Raw genomic sequence first — 20,727 nt, 5'->3', positions numbered from 1 at the left:
CTACTTGTAAATACTTTTCAAACCGATGCTAGGCTAGCAGCACGGTACGTGGATTATCTTCAGACACGTGGCTAGGTGGCAACAGCCCCCATAAATGCGCAGCAGGTAATTCCCCCCCTCCCTTTAGTGAAATAAGGAAAACTAAGATCATAGCCCACTCTCTCATGGGGCGTGAACCAGTCTCTACCCCATGACAACTTTGTTTCTATTTCCACGCGCTCATGAATCACGTGATGGAACCCCTATTTCTGAAAGTCCCAATAGTGTCTTGTGAAGCCGCAAGGGGCGTCCTGTTTATCAATCCAGGGGGCGTCCCGATCCTTTTCCACTCATCATCGGACCTTCAAATTTTCCCCCACTTTCTCCCCTTTTCCCTCCCTTTTTTCCCTCTCTCTTTCCAACCATCACCGATCAGGATTTACTTCTCCCACCGACCAAAGAAATTAATTTATTGTGATCGAAGGCGTGTTTCCGAGTTTCAGACATTTTTCAAAGGCTGTATTTCTGGTATTTATGCATATTTCTTATTTAAGCACTATTGATCTGTTCAATTCTTCGTTAGTTTGTTTTGTAAAATATATATTCTTTCCCTAAATATCTGATTCTCGTTAATTGCATTATGATTTACCCTAAAATAAAATCAAACACAAGAAAACCGTTTCCTTTGTTTTTGTTTTTTAGGTCGTGGTTGCTGTGACAAAAACTCAAGTCTCTTTGCTGCTCAGTGGCTTTTCAATCAGGTAAGCCTTAATTTCTTTCACTTGGTGAGGTGTGGAATATGAGTCGAATCACTGAACGGCTACTTCTTTTGTTGTTGTTTGCAAAGGGAGTGATCACTTACAACCCGTTTGGTAGTGTTTTTAAAGAACACTTTTAACCTAAATAGTGTTTTTGAAGAAAAATCAGGGGTTTTGGCAGAATTTAAGAAACACTTTTAAAAATCTGGTAGTTTTTAAAAACACTGCCGAACGGGTTGTTAGTCTATCATGTGTAAATAAGCAATGGAATCAGTGCTATTTCCAGTTCAGTTTTTTATTGCTGTGTTCCAATAATTTGGCATTGGCTTAGGACGGAAACAAATGAATTAAGATTGGCATCATATGCTTTTATGTAAAAACTGAAGATTAGCTTCATATCTTCTTTCTGGAGGATGCTTTGTATGCAAAAACTAAGATCAGCTTCTTATGTTCTTTCATCGGATCACTCATGTATCTAAAACTAGCTCTTATTTCCATTTGTAGTCTGTTTGCAAATTTTGAGAGCCAAGAGCTGAAACATATCTATCAGTTAAGAGGAGGAATGTATTTTAGGCTGCCCTTGCTATTGGAATTGGAAATTCCAATTCCATGGACTTCATAATTCTTGCTTGAACTGTGAAATTGTTCTGTGGGATTGGGGTTTGTGGGGTTTAAGCTCAAGTCCTGGCACAATGGTACTTAAAACAGCCCTATAGTGGAAATGGAACTGGAACTGGAACTGACACCAATTATTCTCACTTACAGGAACCCATTCCTTGTAATGGAGTGCAGCTGTTGAAAATCAGTGCAATTACCGTATCACAAGTAACCATTATCATTTGAGTTTTGTCTCTTGTGATATTTGAATTTTGAAACATCTTATTGGTGCATGATTTTTTTTTTTTTGGGTAAATCTGAGGAGAATTTTGATTTTCTCTTGATTTTACCAACTCAAAAGGCATGAGAAAGGCAAAAACTTTTATAGATGAATGTATCAATTCCAATCCAAATATGCTGTATTGGATGATATGCATGCATAATGATGCATGTGAGGTATCAATTCTGATAGAAAGATGGATATTTTTACTGGTGTATGAGTATTGGTGTTTTAATTTTTTAGTGTTTTAATTATTTTCAACAAAAATTAGTTTTGGGAGAAGAATTGGATCAGTGTTTGGGTAATGGATTTGAGATTTTGTGTAGTGTGTTATATTTTCTAACTAACCTCCATCTATTTTTAGGTTTACTAATTTAATCCTTCCTCCCCCTATGAGGTTTTAATTTAAAATGTCAAGTTTCATCATGACAGGAACATTTTTGGTATCACTTTACCTTTTCCATTGCCCTTAGAAAAGTCCCACTGTGTGTGTAACACAACCTACATGCGTGCTTGGGCACATAGATGTGCAAACAGACACACACACACAGTGCATTCTCCCTCTACTTCTTGCTCCATCTCTCTCCAATGCATACTGCCTCAATTCTCTTCCTTTTTCATATTATTTTTCATCTATCAGTAATGCAGTTAGGATTTTATTTAATGATAGGTTTCATCAGTTGTTTTTTTTTTTGAATCTATCTATAAGAAAATGTTAAATCTTTGGGTAGTGGACTTTAAGATTTTTTGTAGTCAGCATAACGAGGTAATTTCTAACCAATTTCATCTGTTTTTTCATTTTCTGATTTGTACTCTCTCACCATGAGGTTTTAATTTAAAAGATAAAGTTAGTTTTCTTTTGGCAATTCGTTATGACAAGAACATCTTTGGTATCACTTTACCTTTTCCATTATCCTTAGAGAAAAATTCCATTACTGGGTTAACTGTGTGGTACATGTAGGCACATCTAGACACAAGGTATGTTTGTGCACTGGCATGTATGTGCACAGGTACACAGCGCTATCAGAAATAGGAAACCGATAAGAGCTACCCTATCACACAGCTGAGGGTTCAAAGAGAAGCCCCCAATCCTCTGTCTCCCTCTCCCTCTCTCCCTAAAGCATATTGGCCCAGTTATCTTTTCTTTTATCATAGTATTTTTTATCAACCAGTAACATGATTAATGTTTTCTTTTAATGTTAGGGTTCATCAAGTGGTGTGTTTATGTGTGTGTTTTATTTTTTAATCTTTTTATATAAATTTATCTAAGCATCTCTAATTTGCCTATAAGAAAATGTTAAATTTTTGGGTAATGATCTTTGAGATTTTGTGTAGTTAGAATTAAGAGGTATTTTGTAACCAATCCCATGTATTTTTAGATTTACTAATTTAACCTTCTATAAGGTTTTAAGTTACAATGTAAGGTTAGTCTTCTTTTGGCAATTTATTATAACATGAACATCTTTGGTATCACCTTACCTTTTTCTGACCCTTAGATTATTCCACAACTAGGTTAAGTGTGTGTACATGCACACACACAATGTATGTGTGCGTATAGGCATGCGTATGTGCACACATGTAGATATATGTAGTGCAATAAAAAATAGGAAACCCATAAGCGCTACTCTATTCCACAGCTGAGAGCTCAAAGAAAATACACTAATCCTTTCGCTCCCCTTCTCCTTCTCCCTATCCCATTCTCTTTCTCTTTCCATCTCCTTCTCCCTTTATCTCTCTCTCTCTCTCTCCAATGCATACTACCTTGGTTATCTTTCCTTTATCACATTGTTTATGATTAACTGGTAAGGTGATTAGGGTTTTCTTCTAATTTTGGGTTTCATTTCTTGGTGCCTTGTTTTTTTTTTGGATATGTCCCTAATTGGGCAACAGGAAAATTTTAAATTTGCCTTGATTTTGTATCATCTTATATATTTTCTAACGTTCATTTCTCTACTTGATTTTATGAACATTTTTTTTTTGTATTTTTCTTCCTTCCTTTTTTCTTAAGACTTTTATGTTTGTCATCAATAGAGGTCCTACTAGAAGTTGTTCACAAATTATGAGTTCATTATATCCACATGTGTGTTCACAAATAATTACATTAGTGTCCAGTACTTCAGTTTAATTTTGTGACTTAGACAGGTTGACTGGCTGGTTCAATGGTGGATCCAGTCTGATCTGGATTTGATAACACTGTCTGCAGACTACCAGTGCAAGCTTTTTATAGAGTTTGCATATAGATTTTATTTCTATTCTTATCTCTTAGTTGGGCTCTCCTAGACAAAATGCTTATTTGTGCTTTATATTTTTCATATAGGTTTTTGCTTTTTACCATTGATAATGGAAATTGAAAGTCAAACAGAGAGTATGGACCAAAGCAATATGCTTCCACCACCACCAGGGACTTTCCAAGATCGTGAAGACCTTATTAAACATGTTCGTGATTTTGGGGCAAACCAAGGATATGTTGTAACCATTAAGAAATCTAGGAAGGACAGAAGAGTTATTCTTGGTTGTGACAGAGGGGGTGTTTATCGTAACAGGCGTAAGATTGAAGAAAGTAAGCGCAAAAGAAAAGCATGTTCACGCCTTATAAACTGTCCTTTTGAAGCCATTGGTAAAAAAGAAGATGATTTGTGGGTACTTACAATAAAAAATGGGGAACACAATCATGAACCTTTCAAGGACATGTCTCAGCATCCATATAGTCGTCGTTTTAGTGAGGATGAGGTCAGACAAATCAAACTGATGACTGATGCTGGTATAAAACCACGCCAAGTGCTTAAGGCTCTCAAAAAAAATAATCCAGAGCTTCAGTCAACTCCGAGGCATTTGTATAATCTCAAAGCCAAGATCCGTCAAGGAAATATATCAGGTTAGATTCCTCTGTGCTTTACCTATGGAGATCAGTTTGAGGACCATACTATCTTGACTTCTTGAATATTGGCAAATAGTGTTTAAAGTAGTTTATAAATTTTTTCGTAACCAAAAAGAGTTTTTGTTTTTTAGAGAAAAGTTTCAAGTCATGGAGACCCAATAGATCTGTTCCTGTAAATACCACAAATCCGTTGGAGTCATCATCAAAGCACAACATTCATCCGGTACTCCTGAATTTGATTTCATATGTCCCCTTTCTCTCTCTCTTTCTCTTTCAACTTCTATGGGCTACAACTCATTTAATTAAATATAGCTGAAGGTTCCTAATCTTATTGGAGGGAAGTTTGTGGATTCACAAGCATGTGCAATAATTGATGTTATAAATCCTGTAAGCACTTAATGCCCCAAAATATTTATCTCCTGATCGAAATATTATAGCAAGTGGTTTTCTAAGTTTTATTCTCCATTTTAGGCCACCCAAGAAGTTGTTTCCGAAGTTCCTTTAACTACTTACGAAGAATTTAAAGCTGCAGTCAGTGCAGCCAAACAAGCTTATCCTTCATGGAGAAATACTCCTGTTACCACTCGTCAACGCATCATGTTCAAGCTCCAAGAGCTCATCCGTAGGGATATTGTATGTATATTTAAAAGTCATTTCTGTTTACTATTGGTTTTGCTCTTCTGAATGTTAATTTGCTGAAGATATTGGTTCTTATTTTCAGGATAAGCTTGCCATGAATATTACTATAGAGCAGGGAAAGACATTGAAGGGTGCTCAAGGTGATGTCCTTCGAGGCTTAGGTTAGTCTTGCACATGCATCTTTTCTGTATTTTTCCCATGATTTTGAAGAGCTTTTTTTAATCTGAACTCAAGTTATCATGATTAAGGCCTCTTGGATTATTGGATTCACATGTAGAGGTTGTTGAACATGCTTGTGGAATGGCTACGTTGCAAATGGGTGAGTTTGTTCCCAATGCGTCTAATGGAATTGATACATACTGCCTTCGAGAACCGCTTGGCGTGTGTGCTGGGATATGTCCCTTTAATTTCCCAGCAATGATTTCCTTGTGGGTATGTTGGCCATACTTATTACTTTTCTGAGGTTATTTATTTTTTACTCAGAAATAGCTGTACTCGAGATGTTTACTGGTGTACTTTTTTGAAACATTTTAAGGTCCTCCCCCAGTGCCTAGAGCATATTTTGCTTAAACTAAGATGCTTATTTGCATCATGCATTTCACAATTTCTCTGGATCAGTAGAAATTTTTAGATAGGCTTCATATGAGTACCCTGAAATAGCCTTTTTTATGTCTTTGACTTGTGCAGATGCTGTAAGATTTTCTTATTTAGAATATGTACTCATGAGCAGACATGCTATGTAGTGCACGTTGTACTTTGTGAAATTTTTTGTTTGCGACATCTGGGAAAAATAATTTCTTCTCAAATTACTTTTATGATATATGCAGATGTTCCCGATTGCAGTTACATGTGGCAATACATTTATTCTAAAGCCATCTGAGAAAAATCCAGGTTATTGCCCTTATACTTTTGGTAAATCCAGTGAAAATTTTAAGAGATATATCTTCTTTTGGACAAATAAAATCATGCTTTTACATGAATCTGTCAACTGGGATGCAACTCATTGTGGGGCTGTATAATCACCAAAGGATGTGAAAGAGCTTGCATGGATTAAACTTTTGGTAATATTTCCTTGGCTGCTGATTAGAATGCAATTTTGGTTTTAGGGAAGTTTAAGTCCTAATGATGAAAGCAATTGGTTCAATGCAAAATGAATTTCACTGAGCCCAAGACAGATTACTTTGTTGTATTAGATATTTTTTCAACCAAACTTTTTAGTCACATATTATAACACTGGGTATTATGCTCTTGAGGCTGGCTAATGTGGCAAGGGGATGAAGATGTGGTAAATTCCAAGTTCAAGTCCAATGGGACAGAAAAAAGGTTGAATATCCCAAAAAGAAAAAAAAAAAGAAAAAAGAAAAAAGAAAAAGAACACTTGTTGCTGATTTCAGTCTGATAACTAGTATTTTTTTTTGGTTCTTATTTTTTAGTGGGTAGTTTGTGTCCAGATGAACCCTTTTTGGTACTTATCTTGAATGGTTTAATCAGTAGTTAAAAGTAATTTCTTTCCCTGTTGACTTGCACATAATAGGCACAAGAATCATACTGTTTTCTGTGAATTATTAAATGGTGCATTATAGAAGTTTATTTACTTGTGGAATGATCTGAAAAGGGTTAAAGAAGACCAAGGAAAAGAAAATCTTTGGCAATCATGCCTAGGGTTCCTAAGCAAGCATCACTTAGGAGAAGACCGTGAGACCTTTCAAAGAAGCTTGATAGCTACTAAAAAATTTCTCAATAAACTCTGTTAATAAAATTTGAAAAACTGAATAAGCTTATATATAGTCTTCATAGAACACATTCTTCTGATAAGACTATAACTCTATTTCCTAATAGGAATATAACTCCCTTTCCTAATCAAATTAGAAGCTAAAGAAATAGAAATTTGACAAAAAATTGAAAAGAAGGAATTAAATCCTTTCCTAATCCTAACAAAATAATAGGTTTTCAAATAAATTAATCAAACCCATACTACCACTATAAAAATTGCTAAACTACCCTTCTTGAAATATTTTCTTCTCTTTTTCATAAGTCATTCTTTTTTTTTTTTGACAGGCAAACAAGAATATATAAAAACGTTGATCAAAGAGCGGGGTGCACACCCCAGGTGCATGAGAGGTATACAAAGGATGCCAAAACAATAAGCATAACCACCCCAAACATGCACTCAAAACACTCTCCCACTAACTAACACTCAACCTATCAATAAAATCTGACAAGGATATAGGGCCATCTTTCATATGTCTTCAAAGGGGACATCCAACATTATCCCCATTAATAAGACTATTATGTTTAGGTGTACATAACTTAGAGAGTTTTGGTTTTCTTGGATATGTATATATATATATTTTGATAGACAAAGGCAGATAGAATTGGGAAGATCTCATACCTATGTAAGACTTGCCTTTTTTATTTTTGTTTTTTAATTTTTTTTCCTTGTTAATTTTTAATTTTTTTTTTAATACACATCTATCTATCCATCCATCTATCTATCTATCTATATAAATGTATATAAAGTGTCTCCAAGAAGCCACAACAAAGTACACACGATCTATACATTGCTGCCAAAAGAAATAGGCAAGCAAAAGAGAGAGAGAAGAAACAAAAAACCAGCCCACTCTCTTTACTTTGAGCTTATCCAATCTATAAAGTCTATCGTATTCAAAGAATGATTATCTACATGCAATCTTACCCATTCCAAAAAAGCGTTCATTAAAGAGAGTTTAATTGTTTGTTCTAAAGTTGCAAATCTTCAAAGGCCTTTCTATTCCTTTCCTGCGACAACATCTATAACAAACACAATGAAGTGGCCTGCCAAACCATTTTTCATTTTGCACCCACGAAAGTTCAATGCTAGCTTAGTAGAGTTCCTTTTACTGTTGAATAGATCACCCAGACCACACCAAACAAAGACAAAGTCAACAGCCATAGAATACTTGCTTTAGGACAATGAAAGAGCAAGTGATTACTTAATTCTTCCTTCCTTTTACATATATAGCATCTGTTCGACATTATTCTTCCCCTCCTTTTTAGCTGATTGGCTGCCAAAGTTCTACCCCATGAAGGTCCCAAGCAAAAAAAACCCCACCTTCACAGGAATCTAGGAATTTTTGACACGTTTTGTAGGAAAAGACTCACTTCTTCCCTAGACTAGGAAATGGTAGAATGATTTGATGGAGAACTTGCCACTTTTGGCTTCCTTCCACTCCAAACTATCATCCTCTCTCTCTTAATTGTGCACACTCGAAGTTTTTGGAAAGAGGTTGTCACTTCTTCAAGCCTGCTATTGTGAAACAGTCTTGAAAAGTGAAGCCTCCACCAACCTCTTCCCCTAGACTGCTCCCATACTTCCACTACCCAAGCATCATTAGTGAGAGTTATAGAGAACAAGATGGAAAAGATTCTTTTGAGGATAAATCACCAAACTACTTGTCTTTCCAAAATTTTACCCTCCTTCCATTGCCAATTGTAATGCGAAATCTATCCTTGATGGAGTCCCATACATTTATGATCGCCTTCCACACACTCACCCCATGTCTGTCTCACTTTGTTGAACACTAACCCTCTTCTTCTTCCCTAAATTTAAGAATAATAATTAGCTTCCAAAGGAGTTCCCTTTTAGTTGTGAATCTCCAATACCGTTTGCCAAGAAGAGCTTTGTTTAGGATGAAGAGATTTCTAATGTTAAGATGTTCATGCATTTCGTCCCAATACCATTTAACAAGATGGGATTTTTTTTACAAGTATTGCCTCGCTCCAAAGAAAGTTTCTTTGGATTTGTTCTAACTTAAGACTCGCCTTTCTCGGGGATTACAAATTGGATATGAAATAGATTGGAAGACTAGAAAGAGTGTTCTTTATTAAAATAAGTTTCCTTCATTTGGAAAGGTAATTCCACTTCGCAATCTTCTTTTGAAATCTCTCCTCCACCTAGTCTTCGATTGGAAGATCTTTTCTTATTTGAGTGGAGCTCTCAGTGGAAGGCCTAAATAAAATGAAGGTAGATGCCTCACCCTATAATCCATAAGAGCAGCTAGTACCTCCTCATCGTCAACACTCCCGATTGGAATGAGCCCACTCTTCTTCAAATTAATTTTTAGTCCAGATAATGCCTTAACCACATGAAAGCCCAACTCAAATATTCCAATTACTCTTGGCTAGTGTCATAGAACACAAGGGTATCATCAGCATACAACAAGTGAGTCATTTCTAACCCCTCACCACTTCTACCCCCCACCTTGAATTCTGGGATGAAACCCCCTTCCTTCGTCCTTAAACAAAATTAAATAAGGGCTTTCATGGCCAAAACAAATAAATAAGGAGACAAAGGGTCTCATTGCCTCATCTCCTGAGAATTTTTGAAGAAATCCATTAGGGTCCCATTTACTAGCATTGAGAATCTTGTTGTAGAAATATATTGCTTGATCTATCTGATCCATCTTTTGCTAAAACCCATCTAATTGTCATTAGTGAATCCCATTTAACATGATCATATGCCTTCTCAATATGCATTTTTCAAATTATGCCATTGATGCTACTCTTTAACCTTGACTCAATCGGCTCATTTGCTATAAGAACTGCATCAAATATTTGTTTGACCTCCACAAAAGCGCGTTTTTCTTTAGTAATTTGAAACCACTACTCTTGCCACTTTTTCGAGTTTATTGGCTAAGACCTTGCCAAACTTCCCTACTAGACTGGTAGGTTTGTAATCTTTCAAATCCTCTGCTTCACCTTTCTTGGGGACCAAAACCAGAAAAATAACATTAAGACATCTTTCGAAAGAATTGTCTATGAAAAGCTCCTTGAAAAACCCTATTAATTCTTAAAACAATCAATTAGTTTAGTGTGACCTATCAAACGTGGATTCTTTCTTTTTTATTTTTTTTTATCCCACTAGTCAAAATCATCTACATCTTGTCAACTGATTTTTACAGCTAATTACTTCTCAATGTGATGATATTAAAACAAAAACAAAATCTTTTTTTTTGTATCCCACTAGTCAAAATCAACTACATCTTGGCTGGTTTTTACAGCTAATTACTTCTCATTGTGATGATATTAAAACAAAGACAAAATCTCACCAATAGGAGGGTTCAAATGTGTCAAACTTAGCTTGATTTATGAGTTCTGAATCTTCTGATCATCGAATTTGCATATTTTTCTTTGAGCCTATGAGAATCACCTCCTTGAATGGATTTCATTTTACTTGCAATAGTTCTTTATTAGGGATGGTAGCTATGTAGATAGTGAAATATTCCAGTTCAACGACAGAGTGAATGGAGCAAGAAGTGAGAGAGATTGGAGAAAATGGTAGCAAGCCCCCTGAAAGGCCTCAGGTGGAGAATTCGAAGAAAGGGTTTCTGAAGCAGAAAGACTCAATTCTACAAAAATCCAAAAGTTCCCTTAATGGTCATCTGTTAGGTCTATTTATAGGGGTATTTTGGATAAAAGTTAATTAAGGTGAAAAATCATTGATTATGACACAACATTTGGTAGTACCGTGTTGCCATTTACTTCATCAGAATGGAGCCATTAATGACATAAACTCTGGGAATGCATCCACATGTCACTGTTCTTGCATGTGCTGAGTATCTATAAGTCACATGTCAATGTAAAATTAGGCATCAACACCTTTAGATTAAGTTCTCCCATCTTTTGGTACTCTTAGATTCTGGTTGGTTCTGAAAACTGCTGGGAAAGGAAAAAGGAAATTAGAAGCAATCTTCATGTCTCTTGTTCAGTTGTGATGGGAGATGTGAAGGGAGAATTATTTGAAAATTTGTACATTTTCAAACTCCTTATTGTTTTCCTTCCCCTATTATTTGAAAAAGTAAATAAGTTAGAGAGTAGGAAAAAAAGGAGGGATCAAACTTGTTTTTTTATTGTTTTCCTTCTCATTTTCTTACATTTCCTTTTTTCCTTCCCCTATGATTTGTCTTTACTATTTCTGAGATATAAACAGGGCTTTAGTGATTCTTATGCCCTTTAGAAAATTAAAATTAATATCAAGGCGATTTCCTAATAAAAGAATGTCATTGTGGTTAGGATTTGGGCTTACGGGCTAGTGCATCCAATTTAGTAGATCAATTAACAAATGAGCTTGACTTGAATAAATGAGACTGCTCAAAATTAAATGGATGGTATAAGGATATCTTGCAGGCTACCTTATAGCGTAGCTGGTTTTGGTCTGCAGTTTTATCGGATGCATCTTACTCTTATACTTGTAGTTGGAATTTTTGTTTGTTTAAAATTATAAATGGTTGATAAGATTTATACTCTGTGTTCTTCAGGGGCTTCAATGATACTGGCAGCTTTAGCAATGGAGGCTGGTTTGCCCCATGGTGTCTTAAATATTGTTCATGGCACCAATGTAAGCTTTGCTTCTTAGGTGCCCTTATTCATTTAACCTTTTAGCTTATATTGTGATTAAAAAGGATTAATTCTCTTGTTCATAATCAATAGATTTATTAAAGCCTAGTTGTTACTAGGAAGCTATCCCCAGTTTCCTTAGAGAGGCTGTGTTGCTGTTGTGCTTGGCTATGCCATATATTTCATTTCATTTCTTTCTCCTTTTACCTTAACTTTTTTTTACACATTTTCCTTAATTATTTGTATTGAATCAATTTCCCGTGCCACTTTGATGCTCCAGTTTTTAGGCACTTGATTAATTGTTGATGGATTTCTTAAATCAATTTGAGCAGGATATTGTCAATTATATTTGTGATGATGACGATATAAAAGCTGTATCATTTGTTGGTTCAAACACGGTAAGTCAAATCCCCTGTATTTTGGTACTTTATGCTTATCTATGCAGTGATAATTCAAATGGTGGATGTTTGCCCCTGAGGCATGGCTCAGGTGGTAGGGGGTTGGGGTGGAGATGGAAAGGTTCTAGGTTCAATTCCGTGCGTGTGTGTGTGTGTGTGCATAGAGAGAGAGAGAGAGAGAGAGCAATCACCTACCAGAAAGGGAGAAAAATCTAGTTATGGATGTTCATACAGACATGTACTAAATCTTATTGGGGTTTACAATGTGATTTGTTGTAAGAAAATGATCTATTCCCTATTTAACTGAAAGAAAAAATATCTGCTCCCAATTATTCACATATAATATAAGTCAGGTGCAATTCTGTTCTAGCCTGAAGAGTGTCATCAGTATCCCCTAGTGCTTTTAAAGGAAATGCATTGAAATAATCATCTTGTGACTGAGCTTCTTTGCTAAGAGCCAAAATCATGCAAGTGATGCTGAACCTCTTCTTTTGAAAAAAAAGAAAAAAAAAGAAAATGCAAGTGTAGTGTTTCCAGTTTTCAGTTGTTGGACTTCAACTCTTACCGTTTTACGCATATTATTGAACTTTTGATATGACTATAGGCATCAAGATGATATTATTTAACTCCTCATGATATTTTCTTTCTTTTCATCAATCTTGAAGGCTGGCATGAACATTTATGCTAGAGCAGCTGCTAGAGGGAAACGTGTTCAGGTCAGTATACTGTTTATTTTCTTTGTTCTAATTGCTCTGTCTCTCTTTGGGTGTTTGTAATGCCTAGACTTAAATAGAAACCTGCACAAACTAATTGATTACTGTGCTCACTTTTTAGTCCAACATGGGAGCCAAAAATCATGCAATCATCATGCCTGATGCAAGCATGGAAGCTACCTTGAATGCCCTAGTTGCTGCTGGTTTTGGTGCTGCCGGACAGAGGTGCATGGCACTTAGCACAGCGGTTTTTGTTGGAGGGTCAATCCCATGGTATTTTAATTTTTTGTCTTTTTACCATAATGCCTCTCTTTCTTTTTTTTTTTTTTATTCTGAATAAATTCTGGGTTTATATATTTGAAGGTTGTTGCCTATAATCACTACTATATGCTGTTTGTTTCCAGTCTGAACACATGCATGCTTAAGTATTTGATGATCTGTGTCACCATGTTTTACAATCCCCCTGAATCTGAATTGGTTTAGATTGCCAAATCTATGGCTGAATACAGCAATTTTATTTTATTTTGCTGATATCCAAAAGATATGGTAAACTTCATTTCCAGCCTGACTAGGTGAATGGTAAAGTTTTTACTGAACTGTCAATGTTTGATAATTTATAATATATTGGACAATCTTTTCTCAAAAGAGACTGGTGCAATAGCTTGTTTTTCCTGAATCTGAGCTTGTTTGGATTGCCAAGTCTACAGCTGAATATCAGCAACTTCATTTTCTTTCCAATAACCGAAGGATTGGTAAATTTTCTTTGATTTAATTTTTTTTTTTCCTTGTGGCACCCAAACTTATCTTAGGTTTGTTTTGTGCACCCTGCTGAGATCCACATTTGGTTGAACCTTTGCATTCTTTTAAAGTGAATTTTAAAATTTGGCCATCCAGATCTCTCTTGTTTGGATTTGCCTTTTTCAGTATTCTCTTTTGTCCCCAGCACAACTTCTAGAGATCATTCTATCATCTTCTTGTTTTTTTTTTTCTGTTGATCAGTAAATGAGATTTGTACTAAAAAGCACCAAAAAGGGCGCATCAAAGTATACATGATGTATACAATGGCAGCCAAAAAGCACCAAAAAAAGGAAGAGAAAACAAAAAGCCACTCCCTTCCTCAAACCGATCTCAAACCTATCAATGAAATCTACTATGGACATCAATCTTTCATCTATAAATAGTTTGGTCCAAGTTAACAAGTTACACAAAAACAGGTATTTCAGCCTTTGGATTGAGAGTTCCACATTCTCAATAGATCTTTTATTTCTCTTTCCAAATGGTCCAGAAGAGGCATAAAGGAGCTGCCCTCCAAACCTTTTTTTGCTTTCTTCCAACAAAGGAACCATGCCAGCCTAGCAGAGTCTCTCTAACTGTGGACTGCATCACCCAATAAACTCTAAAGAGAGAGAATAATAGCTCCCACAATACCCTTGCCTTGTCACAATGTAAAAGGATGTGGTCAATTGACTCCTCACGAGACAGACATAGGAAACAATGGTTGGCCAAAGACCACCCACTCCTTTGAAGTTGATTAAGAGTCAATGCTTTTCCCCAAGTTGCCTCCCATGCAAAAAAGCTCACCTTAGGAGGAACCCCACACATTCCACACAACACTAGAAGGGAATTGCACTACCCTTTTTATCTCTAGGCTAGCATAAAGTGATTTAATAGAGAAAGTCTCACTCTTCGTTTCAACCCAACACACTTTATCCTCTGTACCCTCTTCTACCACTTTATCTTGAAGTCTTGCCAAAAAGCGTTCCACAATAACAATCTCCCAATCATTTAGAGGCCTCGGGAAGTTGGGATTCCAGCTGCCCCCCTCATTAGAATGCTGCCACAACTCCACCACCCAAGCATCTTTAGAGTTAGAAAGGGCAAATAAAGAGGGAAAAGAAACATTTAACGGCTCATCCCTATACCATTTATCTTTGTAAAATTTTATCCTTTTCCCATTGCCCACCGAAAAGGACAATTTACAACTAACTAAATCCCATAACTTCCTTATGGTCTTCCATAACCCAACACCATAGCCTCCTCTCGCTTCCTTAAAGCACCAACCCTCTTCCAAATCCCCATATTTACCACTAATGATTTGTCTCCAAAAGGCCTCCATTTCTGAAGCAAAGCGCCAAATCCACTTACAAAGGAGGGCCTTGTTAAGCGAGTGAAGGTGCCTAACACCTAGGCCCCCTTTCCTTATGTCAGAGCAAATGGTATCCCACTTCACTAGACGAGGCTTACTATCTAAGGTCCGACCTCCCCAAAGGAAGTTCCTTTGAATTTTTTCCAACCTTAACCACACAATCCTTGGCATCTGGAAAAGAGACAAAAAGTAGATTGACAAACTAGATAACGTGCTTCTAATCAACATTAGTCTTCTCCCTTTGGAAATATATTGTCTTTTCCACAATGCCAATCTTTTGTGGAATCTTTCTTCCACCCCATCCCAAGCCACCAACGAATTCCTATCATCTTCTTGTTGTTTATTATAGAATTTATTCCTCTTAGCAGTATCCTACATAAATTCTTATGATTCTGGGTTTTGGACTTTAGTTGTTAACAGATAGTAAGTTGTGCTACTTGCTGGAAATTGAATTAAAATGTTCCAAGGAAGGTGTTAATGCTTTAAATTGATATTTTGCAATCATTTTCCAGGGAAGAAGAACTTGTGGCATGTGCCAAAGCACTCAAAGTTAATGCAGGAACAGAGCCTGGTGCAGACCTTGGTCCAGTGATTAGCAAAGAGGTACAAACAAACCTTGGAATTGATTTCCCCTTAATTGAGAACAATTGCATTAAAAATTGATTTTCTCTTTATGCTAAATATTTTTGTTAAGTTACAAACTTTCCTAGAGCTTAAACTGTTAGGTAGTGAACCCACAATGTATATTAAATTATTACCCTCCTAGATTGATACTTTCCCTTACATGCAACCTCATATCCACATGTAGAGAGACAAAGTAGTAATCACATATTACAGATAAATGGATGCATGCTTACATGCGGAGAGAATGCTTGTAGTTATGGATTACGGATGAATAGATGAGGAAATGAAAGTAGGAGAGACTATAGTTGAGACTCTAACTAACCATAGTTTTGATATGACGCCAAGCTAACAATTGACCTAAATGCTTGGTTGTTAGGATATGAGTCCATAATGTATACTAGCTTAACAATTCTCATATGTTTGTGTGAAATGTTTTATATTGTAGAGATCATTTTTTGATAGGCCAAGAGTAAGTACATTAAAAGCGTCCAACAAAAGGGCACAAAAAGGTATATTCGATGTATACGAAGGCACTAAAAGACCAGACACAACAGAGAGAGCCACAGAAACAACTTCTCTCTATTTAGAGCTCAGTTAGTCAATGAATTCTGCCTTGGATATTGAGAAATCTCCTTTGTACACTCTAACCCACTTCAAAAATTTATACATAAAGGATTTTATATTAGAAAGATCATAGTGCACCTACTATTTTTAGATGTATGAGTTTCCAGTCTCTTTTTTCTTTGGTTGTCAACGTTAATCATGTTTGCTTGTTAGATAATTACTTCGTTGAATTTATGTTGTTTTCTGATTTTTTTGATCTGCTTGGTTTATTCTCTCTCAGGCAAAAGATCGTATATGCAGATTAGTTCAAAATGATGTTGGAAGTGGTGCCAGACTTGTCCTGGATGGGAGAAATATTGTGGTATTCCTTTGTTTCTTTCCTGTTGTAGCATTACATATTTGTTATTGCTTCCAAATTCTTCTTGATTATTCTCTTCTGGTGAATTTACTCTTTATGTGAGTTAGTGTAGTGGTCAGACAAAGAAAGGAGCACTCTTGTATTAATGATGTTCCCAGTGTCAACTTTAGTAAATTGCCCAAGGTCAGAAAGGTATAGTGTGGAAGGTGTTTGTGGTTTGAGACATTTGGTGTATTCAGGCAGTCAAAACTTGCTTACCATGGCTGTGAACACCAAAAAATGGAGAATGCTGGCCCAAGTTATCTGAGTGTCAAGTTGTCAATTCACATACATTGCCCAAACTCAGAAAGGCATCCTCTAAAAGTCACTTTTGGTTGGGGAGAGTTTGGTGGATTCAGACAGTTAAAACTTGTTCACCATGGCTGTGAACAAGGAAAGAAAAGGGAGAATGCTGGCTAGTTATCGGAAAGTCTTTGTCTTAGAAAACATTTGGGATTGTGGGTAATGTGGGCCACATGAGGATTTGTGGTCTTTATTCTAGTGATCAAGACTAAATTTTTGATTTATTGATCTGCCCATTCAAGTCCTAGTCTATTATAAACATCCCCCCCCCCCATGCATCATTTCTCCACCTTTTGGGGAGGCATGGTCCTTTCAGTTTCAATTATGACTAGTAAAGCATGTGTTATTTTTTTTTCTGAGAAAATATCTTCTTTTTTTCTATTTGATATTGTAATATAAGTTTTATTTTTCTGTTGTTTGATTCAAATGTGGTAGCTGTTTCCATTCCCTTAACTTTTTTTTTTTTTTGTGATAAGTGTTCCCATTCCCATAACCTCATTCCCAGATCCTGATTTACCTACAGTTACTAGCCCCTTCATAACTTTCTATCTGACATCTCACATGTGGGGAGCTGGTTCTTTTTTATGCTATCAGACTTGCTTAACTTGAATTTTAATCATGTAAAGTCTGTTATGATGGAAATATATCTAAGGAGAGAAATGCATGTCAAATAGGTTACAAGATTTCATAAGCATTGTCTGATTTTACAAGCTTGCATTTTATCATGCTTTAAGGTCGTTGGGATGGATATATATTTGAAGAGAAAAATGCATGTATGTTAGGCTTGCATTTTGTAAGCCTTGTCTGAATGTTCTGACTTCTTTTGAATTCAAATAGGTTCCAGGATACGAGTATGGAAACTTTGTTGGGCCTACTATCTTATGTGATGTTACTACCAACATGGAGTGCTACAAGGTATCTTATCTTCATGCTTCCAGTCTTGCTGTTAACATTTTCAGAATGAATGGACGGGTAATTTATGATTCTCAGTGGAAGAAGAGTTGAACCAAAGACCTTGGCATATTCTTGACCGCACTGTATCTTGTGTTGAGCAGGAAGAAATCTTTGGACCGGTTCTCCTCTGTATGAAGGTATTTTTAAGTTGCTGCTTATCTTGGTTCTTTTTTCTGAACGATCTCGTGGTTTAAACTGGAAATTGTTTGATATATTTTCTTTTGTTGACCACATACAGGCTGACAGCCTAGAGGAGGCAATAACCATTGTTAACAGAAACAAGTAATTACCCTACTCTTACTCTTCCTAACCCTAAGGTGCCCTTTGGATGGTGTCTTTTAATGTGTTTTTCTGTCCAACACAAATTGGTCTTGAATAAAGCTACTTAGTATTTGCTTTTGAAGAATGTGTTGCATGACCTTTTCTTATTTATTTTTCCTTAGGCTATTTTTGGATCTGGAAATAGTGAGGAAAGGGAAAAAGGAAAGAATAATAATAATAAAAAAAGATAAAATTCTTTTGTTTGGATGTAGAAAATAGGAATGGAGAAAATATTATGAAAATAGGGAGAAATTTATATGCTTAAAAACACTCCATTTTCTGTTGAAAATTTTAAGAAAACTTTCTAATATAGTTGAGAATTTTTTATTGGTTTCAGGCATTTTATTTTCATTTCATTTTTCCCTTTTCCTTTTCTTCGAATAAAAAACAATCCTAAGAGTTGGAAACAATGGAAAAATGAGTTCTTAAAGTGTTAGGATGTTGCAACTTCTGGAAATATGCATTTTTATAACTCTCAAGAACACAATGCAGCAAAGTGAAAATCAAAATTCATCCTTGATAAATTATAATCCCTTGAAATACCATTTATTGTCATCTTCTCATTATAGGTGCAGCAATGGAGCTTCCATTTTTACCACATCGGGTGTTGCTGCGAGGAAGTTCCAGAATGAAGTTGAGGCTGGGCTGGTAGGTTAATCTCTTTGATCTGGCAATTAGAAGCTAAGAATTGCTTGAGCCTGGTTTCACTCAATTCAAGTTGGAGGCTGTTTTCTGACAAAAACTGGTTTCGACTCAGGTTGGGATTAATGTTCCTGTTCCAGTTCCTTTGCCATTTTCCTCATTCACTGGATCCAAGTTATCTTTTGCGGGTGATCTCAATTTCTGTGGTATAATTTTTTTATTCATGCTCCTCCTCTCTCCCTCTCTCCCTCTCTCTCTCTCTCCAGTTGAAATTGGTGTGGTTTAATGATTTAATCAAGCGTACCTAAAGATCTATTCACTCACTGCTGAACAGGAAAGGCAGGTGTACAATTTTACACCCAGATCAAAACAGTGGCACAACAATGGAAGGATTTGCCAAGCCGAGGAGTCTTGCTAGCTAACCCTCCATTATCTGAAACAGATATAACAAGCCGGGGGGTATCCTTAGGATTGCTTCCAACGTCTGAGAGAGATTTGTCCAGCCAAGGGGTATCACCAGCCGTTCCTCCAACATCTGAGAGAGATTTACATATCAATGGAGCATCATTGCCTGTACCTCCAACAACTGATTTGGACATGCAAAGCCAGGGAGGATCCCTGGCTTCACCTGCAACATCTGAGATGGATGTACCGGACCAGGAAATGTCACTATCTATGCCTTCGGAAACTGAAAGGGATTTACGGACTCAAGGAATGTCACTGGGAACGCCTCAAGCATCTGAGAGGATGTATCTGCCTCAAAAATCTCATTGGAATGACACTCTGCTCCCCACATCTCAAAGAACTGAAACTATTGCACCAACTTCTGAGAGGATTTATGCACCTACAACGTCCCATAGGAATGACAACATGGTTACAGTGACTCAGAGAACTGACATGGCCATGGTTCCATCTTCAGAAGGGGTATACATGCCTACAACATCTCACCGAAATGACAATATGGTTCCATCATCTCAAAGGACTGATGCTACTGTCCATCCAACAGAGAGGGTATACGTGCTGGCAACATCTCACAGGAATGATAACATGGTACAAACTTCTCAAAGGACTGACATTACTATGCATGCAGCTTCTGAGAGGGTATACATGCCTGCTACATCTCACAGGAATGACAATATGGGTTCCACATCTCAGAGGCCTGACATTGCTGTGCACCCAACTGAGAAGATATACATGTCTGCAACATCTCATCGGAATGACAGCATGGCTCCGACATCTCAACGGACTGATATCATGCCTCAAGCTTCTGAGAGGATGTATATGCCTTCGGCAGTTCACAGGAATGGTGGTATGCCACCCACGTCTGAGAGGTTGTACATCCCTGGAACATCTCAGAGGATGTATACTCAAAACCCGATGATTTCAATCGATGAATTTTCTGGCCAGGGAGCATCACTGACGTTTCCTACATCTCAGAGGATATAGGAATAAGGTGCTGCGTTATTTATTTTTATTTTAGGAACCTCACAGACGAAGAAATCTCATAATGGCCAGGAAAAAAAGATTTTTGTTCTCTCTTTCTCCCTTTTTTTTTGTTTTGTTGTCGTCGGTAGATGACTACAAGGTTTCTCTTCCCCATATTCTATCCCTTCAACTGCCTTTACCTTACTTGGTTATGAGAGAGGTCTACATTCCGTGAAGCATGGAGGAAAAGCGGCCTCCATCTGTGAAGAGTGGTATTCCTCTTTCATTGATTCGTCTCTGCCAAATCAAGTCAGCAGCAAGTATCTGTGGAGAATGGTATTTGCTCTTTTTGTTGCTTTGTTTCATGCTGCGGCTTCCCCTTCTGCTTCAACTCCAGGTTCAGAAATAGAAGTCTTATGTAGCAAAGGTCTGATATTTTGGGTAGGGTTAGCATTATACATGGTTTAAAAGTGTAGGTAGCTAGCGGGGAGCAGAGTCTGAAATGAATTATAAAGATGGGGGAGGCATTTGAACATGAGGAAGATCAACATATAATTACTAACCACTTTGTTCCTCCTTTATTAATGCACCTATTTATTGGTTTCTAATCAAGGTTTCTGTTTTTGTTTTTTTTGTTTTCATTTTTTTTTAAGAAATGAAAAAGATAAGGGAGGTATTTGAAGAAATTTCAAATTTATGGATGTTAGATATATTTAGTAACTAATCTTAAGGGA

At 36.6% G+C, this 20,727-nt stretch overlaps 1 protein-coding gene across 4 annotated transcripts; it reads left to right on the top strand.

Annotated features, from left to right (window-relative positions):
* Nucleotides 1-276: 276 nt before the first annotated feature.
* Nucleotides 277-20,601, top strand: LOC100254417 (uncharacterized). 4 transcript variants are annotated; one of them, XM_019218154.2, is made up of 22 exons: nt 277-507; nt 682-740; nt 1,503-1,562; nt 3,932-4,489; nt 4,624-4,715; nt 4,811-4,879; nt 4,964-5,125; nt 5,214-5,292; nt 5,409-5,563; nt 5,959-6,022; nt 11,428-11,507; nt 11,839-11,904; nt 12,570-12,620; nt 12,739-12,890; nt 15,276-15,366; nt 16,232-16,312; nt 17,489-17,623; nt 17,707-17,742; nt 17,844-17,887; nt 18,496-18,574; nt 18,684-18,774; nt 18,903-20,601. In XM_019218154.2, the coding sequence occupies exons 4-22, from the start codon at nt 3,955-3,957 to the stop codon at nt 20,012-20,014; spliced, it is 3,174 nt and encodes a 1,057-aa protein (XP_019073699.1). In that variant the 5' UTR covers nt 277-507; nt 682-740; nt 1,503-1,562; nt 3,932-3,954; the 3' UTR covers nt 20,015-20,601. The 4 variants fall into 4 exon arrangements, with proteins under 4 accessions (XP_019073699.1, XP_010646440.1, XP_019073697.1 ...); XM_010648138.3 differs by having other exon boundaries at nt 278-507; nt 4,805-4,879; nt 17,489-17,566; XM_019218152.2 differs by having other exon boundaries at nt 278-507; nt 4,805-4,879.
* Nucleotides 20,602-20,727: the final 126 nt, after the last annotated feature.

The sequence above is a fragment of the Vitis vinifera genome, chromosome 7 (assembly GCF_030704535.1).
Source record: "Vitis vinifera cultivar Pinot Noir 40024 chromosome 7, ASM3070453v1".
Lineage (NCBI taxonomy): Eukaryota > Viridiplantae > Streptophyta > Magnoliopsida > Vitales > Vitaceae > Vitis > Vitis vinifera.
This window is presented reverse-complemented; position numbering and strand designations above follow the sequence as displayed.